Here is an 8,984-nt window from a genome sequence, read left to right as displayed (position 1 = left end):
TAGTGGATTGCTTTGGATGATTTCTCCAGCACCAAATATAATTCATCAAAAATTATATTTTAGCATCATAAAGATTCATGGGACCAGACCCTCCTGGTCTTTCGTAAAGCTTTAAAAACCTACCTTTGTCAGCGGGCATGGAGGACGTGAGTGATGGGACTGTCCCCGGCCGATACAAGATATGATTGGACTGGAAGTGAAATGGATGTCCATGTGCCACCTCTATGTTGGTTGAGGCAAGCAGAATTCCCTTGAGTACCATTTGTTGGGGGTCAAGGGAAAGGGAGGGTTTTGCCTTCTCTTTCTGCTCAAGATCCCCATATACAATTGGTGGGCCACTGTGTGACACAGAATGCTGGACTTGATGGGCTTTGGCCTGATTCAACATGGCTCTTCTTATGTTCTTCTTATGTTCTTATGGATGAATATGTGTGAGTGTACATGGGGATTTTTAAAGTGTTTTAGTAAATTTTCATATTTTTATATTTATTAGATTTCTTATACATTGTTATATTTAATGTTGTACGCCGCTCTGAGTCACCCCAAGAAGGGTGGCATAGAAATCAATCAACCAAACAAACAAACAAACACATACACACACACACACACACACACACACACACACACATACATTTCATGAGATGATAGTATCTTTGGTTTTACTCTTTGGTTAAAAGTTCACAGGTACACAATGTACATGGTTATGGAACTGAAAGGATAGAGACTCACATGCAATTCAGCCTATGACCGCAACTGAGCCCTAAATCTATGTTGTTTAAGTGTTGTTAAATTTGTTGAGCGTGTCTTGCCTCATTTTATGATTTTTCTTGCCATATTTATTATGCGAACCACTGCAGTTGTTAAATAAATAACATGGATGTTAAGTGAATCTGGCTTCCCCATTGACTTTGCTTCTCAGAAGGTTGCAGAAGGTGATTACATGACACAGCCATCATCATAAATGTCAATCAGTGCCAAGCATCCAACTGTAAATCACTTGGCTATTGGCAGGCTTGCCATCTTGCTCACATCGTCCATTGTCCCTGGTCCAAAATAGTGCTGTTCGGGTGGTCCTAAACCTCTCCAGGTCATCATATGTGTCGGCCTCATGTAGATCTCTACATTAGTTGCCAATTCTAGCCAGGGTCCAATTTAAACTGTTAGTGATGGTATTTAAGGCCCAGCGCTCAAACACACAAAATTACTTGGTGGCCTATCTTTCTTGGTATTGAGGGACCTACGTTTGGCAGGGAAGGGTCGGTTGACTGTTCCACGGACACGTACAGCAACATCAAAATTGCGGGCCTTTCAGGATCTGGCCCCATGTCTGTGGAATAGTCTTCCCTTAGAGCTTCGGGTGGAGGAGAATTTTCTCCACTTCTTCAAGGCACTAAAGTCACTCCTCTTTGATTCAGCAGAATGAAATATCCTTGTTCTGGGGATCAGCAAGAGGGGAGGACATTGGAGAGGCTGGAAATGGGTTTAACAAGGTTTGTGGTTTTATTAGTTGTGTTTTAGCTAAGTGTGTGTATTGCCTACTGTCTGTCCTTGTTAGTTGTATATGTCTTGCTGTCATTATAAATAAATGATGATGATGATGATGATGATAATGAGGAGGATTATTATTATTATTATTATTATTATTATTATTATTATTATTATTATACCATGGGAATGCTGCAACTGTCATAAACGTGAAAAATGACCATAAATAACTTTTTTCAGGACTTTGAATCGGTCACTAAGCAAGTGAGTTGAAAACTATCTGTAATGTGTTATTTTCATAGGCCTTTACATTAATTCAAGTTAGTGGTAAGATAAATAGGATGATTTGAAAAGCAAAGTAAGTACATATAATTTGATGTCATTCTTCCCATCCTTCCTGCACATAGAGATTCAAAATTCGAAGGAAGGCAAAGTAAAAAAAAAAACCCTACTCTTCTGTCGTGCATATGAAGGGGGAGGGAGGAGGAGGAGGAGGAGGGAGTAAGACTACTTAATCACACTACATGTCTTCAAAAATGAGATGCTTATTGGTAGAGAGAGTGACTGGTGGGCGGGGACCTTGGGCTAATGTGAACTTGGATCACAAGTGCCAAAGGTTAGTGTGAAGACAGCTAAGCTGCAGGCAACTGCAATGGAGACTCTTAAGGGAAGCCAGCCATTGGGCTTACTCTGCCTTTTCTTGCTGTTGGGGGGGCTGACTCCCCCTAGTGTCGCTCAGTACTGGTGGTCTTTTGGAAATCAGAAGGAGGTGACCACACCTGCTATAATTCTCCAAGGTAAGTGAAAAGGGTATAATGATTCCTGTTTCTTTTCCTTGCCCACTTTTCATTTTCTTTTTGTGTGGAAAGAGCTGGGGGGGAAACCATATAAAATCCAGAAATGCCCATTTAAAAGGGGTACACTATTTGGGCCATATAATGTCTTGAAATCAAATGTGGGTTGGGGGGGTCATAGGTGTAACACTGAGTTGGGCAGCCTTCCTGAAATTGTACTTTGTAATTTGCAGAAAATGCCAGTTTGTGTAACCACATTTGAAAAACAGATTGAGAAAGGATGGCTATCTTTCTCCACATTTGCCAGACTTCAGTCTCATGTGGAATAATATGTAAGGTTTTGTGCATGGGGAAAGTTGCATCAGCTAAATTGCCAAAAGAAAACAGGAGGCTTTGTAACAATCATGATGTTGGTTAGCAAAAAAGGTTTAAGTGCATATGATTGTGATTGTTTTTATATTATGGGGGTTTATTACGGGGTTTGTTTTAAAATTATATCCAACTTCTTTTATTATTGTATCTCTTTGTACTGTTTTTATATTATTTTGTAAGACGCCCTGAGTCCTTCGGGGTTAGGTGGCATAGAAGTCAAACAAACAAACAAACAAACAATTGTGGATGAGTGTCAATTTTCTCTTCAGTTTACCTTCCTTAGAGGGTTATTGTAATTCTGCTTTTGAGCTCTAAGAAGGAAATATGATTTTTGCACCTATAATTTGTGTAATTAATATTGTGTCTTTGTTGTTTTTCTCTCTTCCATTCTTGGAAAATCAGTGTTAGGAACAGAATCGTTGCATTTATGTTTTGTAAATATAAATGTGTAATTTCCAATCTCCTTTCACTTTGCTTTCTCAGAGGCAAAAACTGATATGAAGCAGTTTTCCATACCAACGGTCCGGAGTAGTTCCATTCCTTATTATGAACCAGATATAGCTGCACAAGAAGCTACCACTACTGAACAAATCCTGGATTTGGTGAGCATTTATCATGTGTGATATGGGTCAGATGATAACTGATTATTGATTTGTTGGGTGGCAACTAAAATTAAATATATTGCAATGAAGGGCAGACAGAGGTACCAAATTGTTCTCCAGAATTAAACAGGTGCTTCCTTTCAAGAGCACATGGCCCAGAACTGTACATTTGATTAATTTGATTTAAATATAACTTCTAATTGATCTTTATTTTTAAATACTTGAATATGATATGTTTATGACAGGTCTGAATGCATCTTTATGTGTATGATAATGGTGAATAGAATTCAAAAATCACTTGAGGGATGGGCAATAAAAAGTCTGTGTGTGTGTGTGTGTGTGTGTGTGTGTGCGTGTGTGTTTGAAGGGGGGGAGTAAAGCAGAAGACATATTGACTGAGCTTTTACAAATCTTTTTGCTTGCTAATAAAAGTTTTGAAAATGTAGTGATTATTCATATTATATAAAAGTTACATGTCATTATGTGGCATAGTATTAAATAGAGCAGAAGGGGGATGCATTATCAGAACACACCATTCTATAATAATTATTCTGGAAGAATTGTTATTTCCTTGTTCGATATAATTATTAAAGTGAGGCTACCTTAACATTCAAGCAGTTCAGAACCATCACACTATATTCTAAACCAGAAGTCTCCAACCGTGGCAACTTGAAGAGCCAAGCTTTGCTGGCCAAGGAATTCTGGGAGTAGAAGTCCACAAGTCTTAAAGTTGCCAAGGTTGGAGACCCCTGTTCTAAACTACACAAAATGGTTTCTGCTACGTAATTGTATGTGAATTTGTAATCCTTTATCATTGAACAAAAGTTCCCAGCATCTCTAATCATGGCACAAGAGCCATATTTCAAAGACACCTGCGCGGCTAAAATTTTCCCATCCTTGAGCGCCTTCCCCAGACTGGGTTTGTTTTGGGGTTTCTTTTCTGCAGAGAACAAGTGGGAGGCTGCACTCCACAGCGCTATCTCACCTACTGCAATGTTCCCGATGCATGGAAAATATTCAGAAATCTAATTTCAGTGTTCCTAAACAATGATACTCCAGCCCCGCCTGTTGAGAAACAACTATCTAGAGTTTTTGCAGCATTTTTTAATGTCGCTCTGTCCTAAATGAACGCTTAATACATTTTGTTACCTAAAGCAAAATAAAATGCCTTTTATTCCCAACCTACACACAGAACCTTTATACAATAATAAGTCAAATCTATTACCCATTCATCTGAAGAATAATTTAGCTGGGATGAATAAATTGCACAATGCCCAGTTCATCTATGCCAGCCTTTCCGCCCTTTCTTAACATTTGATGGTTAAGGAGGTGATTATAAATCTAATGATAAAAGCAGATGACCCTCATTAGCATCTGCTATTATCTACACGGAAGAACATTCAGCCTGCCACTGAACTAACAGAAGGGATGTTAGAGATCTTCTAGCCTAACCCTCTGCTCAAACAAAGTGCTATTTTCTCTTACCTACACTACTTGTAGCAATTGTGGATGAGTATATAAGTTTGCGCCAACTTATGGCACATAAATAAAATAAAATATCAAGGCTTGGCTAGTCTACAATTATTGTAGTATTTACAATCATAATACTTAGAGATTGAATATATGCTGATAAATCATGTATACTTTTTCTTTATTTATTTTATGTATTTATCTCCCACCTTTATTATTTTTACAAACAACTCAAGGCAGCAAACATATCCAACACACTTTCTATTTTTCCCACAACAACAACCCTGTGAGATAGATTGGGCTGAGAGAGAGTGACTGGCCAAAAGTCACACAGACATATTTCAGGATTAAGGAAAGGACTAGAAGAGGTAGTCCTCAAACTACGACCACAATTGAGCCCAAAATTTACGTTCATAAGCGAAACATTTATTAAGTGAATTTTGCCCCATTTTTCAATCTTTCTTGCCATAGCTGTTAAGTGAATCACTAAAGTTATTAAGTTAGTGACATGGTTGTTAAATAAATCTGGCTTTCCCATTGGCTTTGCTTGTCAGGTGCTAACAAAAGGTGATCACATGACCCCGGAACACTGCAACGTGTGAACTTGTTGCCAAGCATCTGAATTTTGATCAGGTGACCATACTGCAATGGTTGTAAGAGTGAAAAATGGTCATAAATACTTTTTCAGTGCCATTATAATTTTAAACTCTGAATTCCTGGAAGGGTCCAGGTGTAGAAAGTTTGCTCAACATCCTATATTGTGGGATGTTGGGGAGTGAAAACAATGAGTGATTCCTGGTTACTTCATGGACAGTAACTCTTTCTTGGCACTATTATATGGAAATAGATTGCCATTTACCTCTTCTGGGATATATATTTTTTTAAATATCCTACTCACTTTAAAGTTAAGAAGGAATCACAGGCTCAAGGATTTCCTTGTCTAAGGCAGGGTTAGAAATGGGTATTCCAACTCCCAGTCCTGTTCCTCAACATTACATCCCACGGGCTGTTTATCCATTACCATAGTTTCAGTAAATTTAATATGACACTCTCATATTTCTATAAGGATTTAATGAAATTTTAATATGCTTGCTGGGAAAGTCTGAGACGTGAAGTATACAGGTCTTCAAGTTGTGAAGATTATACAATCCTGGTTTGTTTGCTGCTGCTGCTTCTCTTTCTCTTCTAACACAGAGCAAGTCGGGATGGGCTTCTGGAAGCCATCTTGAGGCCTTAAACATCGAAAAGTGTAGTAGTAATAGTATAGTGATAGAAATAATAGTGGTGGTGGTTGTTATGTCCTTAGCCCGCCCAGGGAATATGGGGTGGGTACAATGCCTAACTGTCCTCTGGACACAACAGTGGTGATAGAAGTAGTAGCAGCAGCAACAGCAATAGTAAATTATTTGAAGGGAGCTATCATTCAATTTTTTTTCCATTACACACAGTATAATTAATACTTTCGTAATTAGTAGCAACTGCCTCATATCTTTCTACATTTACTTCTCGAATCCCACGTGAAAACAAGAGACTCAGCCACTGATAATTTGAATGGTTCCAGATGCAGAGATGAAGGCCAAAGTCCCAAGGCCAGCTCTCTCACCCACGTGACAATCTCTGGCTCCTTCTCACTTTCTCTGCACAATTTCACATTGACATTTTCCTTGTGCCTTATCAGCACTCAGGGTCTTGTCAGACTCAACAAAGCCTTGAGTGCTGTGGCAGGACGACCTGAATTAGTGGGTTAAACAGGGATCAAGGATAAATAATAATAATCAGAAATTTCTATCCTGCAATGAAACTCAATAGATAACAATGCATCTTCCAGTTGGACTTGCCGTAAGGTTGTTGTAAAGATAAAATTGTAAGAGGCCTTCTATCTTGCACTTTTATAAGAGACCAGATATAAAGCAATAAACAATAAACAAATACCTCTACTTAAGAGCTTCATTCGTTCTGTGTCCAGGTTATTAAGTAGAAAAGTTTGTAAGTAGAAGCAATTTTTCCCATAGGAATCAATGTAAAAAGAAATAATACGTGCAAACCTATTAGGAAATAAATAAAAGCTCGGAATTTGGGTAGGAAGAGGAGGAGGAGGAAGAAGAAGAGGAGGAGGACAGTCGCTGCTGAAGGAAGAAGGTGAGGTGAGGAGAATCAGAAAAATACAAAATTTTAAGGCTTAAAAAAAGAGAGAGAGACTCTGAGGCGGTGAGGAGGAGCACACGCCTCCCATACACCTGGCATGAGGCTGCCTCCCATACTCTGCGCCAGAGAGAGAAACCCAGGGGGAATGGCAGGAAACTGGCCGGGCCTTCATACCGCTCTCAAATTTCCTGGGAAATTTTTCCATGCTCGTGTTCTTAAGTAGAAAATGGTTCCTAAGAAGAGGCAAAAAAATCTTGAACACCTGGTTCTTATCTAGAAAAGTTCTTAAGTAGAGGCGTTCTTAGGTAGAGTTACCACTGTATTTAGAATCAGAAATGAATGTAAATTTCCTCTCTTTCCCCCTTCCCCTCCAGACAAGTTCATCTGGTATAACAATGGAAGAGGCTGATAATAGCATTTCTGTTTCAACCTTCTTTGAGGGCAGCGCCATGGAAGAAGACTCTGAATTCCTAAGTGTTCAGGTAATAACCTGTAGAAAGATTGCCCAAATGCCTGGTAGATGCATCCAATTCCATTGGTTGTGTTCTAGATTGGTTCATCAGCACTGGCCAGCTGAACCAAACACAGCAGTGATTGTTTCTCAATCTAGTGCCCTTTTTAAATGTGAACGCTACAGTTTCTAAAAAAAATTCCTAATCTGCATGTCTATAAGCAGTTCTGGTTAGGATATTTGCCTGCATAGTGCGGAGAGGGGCGGCATACAAATCCAATAAATTATTATTAATTATTATTATTTAGAAGACTGATTTCTTAAAATTGGTGTCCAAACATATGCAAGCATCATCTCAAAGGCTTCCCCATATCTCAAAAATGTGAGATATAACCATTTCAATCATAGATTGGTTTTATTCTGGTTTGATAAAAATCAGCATCTCTCTGTGTTACTTTGATGAATCATTAGCATATGTAGAATTCTCTGGAACCCAAGGGAAATCTCATAGGGGGCTTTCTGATTAGAAAACTCAGGGGCAACCCCCCCCCCCTTTCTGGCTGCAGCAACTAAGGACGGGCAAATCAATAGAAGGTCCCAGCCTACCTCACCCATGGCAGAAATCTCCCCTCATATTCTTAAGCATCATAAAATACCATATTTTTTGGATTATAAGACGCACCAGAGTATAAGGCGCACCCAGATTTTAGAGGTTGAAAACAAGGAAAAAAGTATTCTGAATCAAATGGTATAGTAATAAATTATTTAATAAAATACCAGTGTAGCAGAATACTTTTTACAAGCATATATACTTTTTACAAACATGTACACTTTTTACAAACTTCAAACTTTTTACAAACTTCAAACTAAGACTAGTAGGGTTTATATAGTTTATGTTATATGGTTTTAATGGTGGGTTTTTAGATATTTTTTAAATATTGGATTTGTCACTTGTTATTATTGTTGTGAGCTGCCCCGAGTCTTCGGAGAGGGGTGGCATACAAATCTAATAAATAAATAAATAGTGGACTTCAACTCCCAGAATTCCTTCTCCAGTCATGCTAGCTCAGGAATGGGTGTTGAGGTCCACCAATCTTAAACTTGCCAAGTTTGAAGACCCTTGCACCTCTAACCCAGAGGTTTTCAAACTTGACAGCTTTAAGACTAGTGGACATCAACTCCCAGAATTCCTCCTCCAGTCATGCTAGCTCAGGAATGGGTGTTGAGGTCCACCAATCTTAAACTTGCCAAGTTTGAAGACCCTTGCACCTCTAACCCAGAGGTTTTCAAACTTGACAGCTTTAAGACTAGTGGACATCAACTCCCAGAATTCCTCCTCCAGTCATGCTAGATGGGATAATTATTGCAAAAAATAATTATTTTTGCAAAAAATGGGCTGTTTTTTGTTCTTTTTTCGCACAAATGAGGTGGGGAAGGGGTCTGGAGAACATGTACAGCTCTTGGGGACTGGAGGAAATGCAAAATGCTTCACTTTTTTGTGAAAAAATGGGCAGAAAAGCCCTGTTTTTCAGAAAAATGGGGGCATTTTTGCCTTTCCCTAGTCCCCACGAGCTGTGTGCTGGTTCCAAAGACCCTTTCCCCACCCCATTTTGTCCCCAGCACCCACTGTCTCTTTCTCTTTCTCTACCTCTCTCTTTCTCTCTC

At 38.9% G+C, this 8,984-nt stretch overlaps 1 protein-coding gene across 2 annotated transcripts in view; it reads left to right on the top strand.

Moving 5' to 3' along the window:
- The first annotated feature begins 2,081 nt into the window (after positions 1–2,081).
- Positions 2,082–8,984, top strand: part of LOC139152881 (collagen alpha-1(XV) chain-like) — a 39,032-nt gene continuing 32,129 nt past the window's right edge. The window contains exons 1-3 of one of the 2 annotated variants that reach the window (XM_070726241.1): positions 2,082–2,282; positions 3,135–3,253; positions 7,243–7,350. In XM_070726241.1, coding sequence (XP_070582342.1) covers positions 2,138–2,282; positions 3,135–3,253; positions 7,243–7,350 — 372 coding nt within the window. In that variant the 5' untranslated portion in view covers positions 2,082–2,137. The remainder of the gene's footprint in view (positions 2,283–3,134; positions 3,254–7,242; positions 7,351–8,984) is intronic. The other variant, XM_070726242.1, reaches the window with a different exon arrangement.

The sequence above is a fragment of the Erythrolamprus reginae genome, chromosome Z (assembly GCF_031021105.1).
Source record: "Erythrolamprus reginae isolate rEryReg1 chromosome Z, rEryReg1.hap1, whole genome shotgun sequence".
Classification (NCBI taxonomy): Eukaryota; Metazoa; Chordata; class Lepidosauria; order Squamata; family Dipsadidae; genus Erythrolamprus; species Erythrolamprus reginae.
This window is presented reverse-complemented; position numbering and strand designations above follow the sequence as displayed.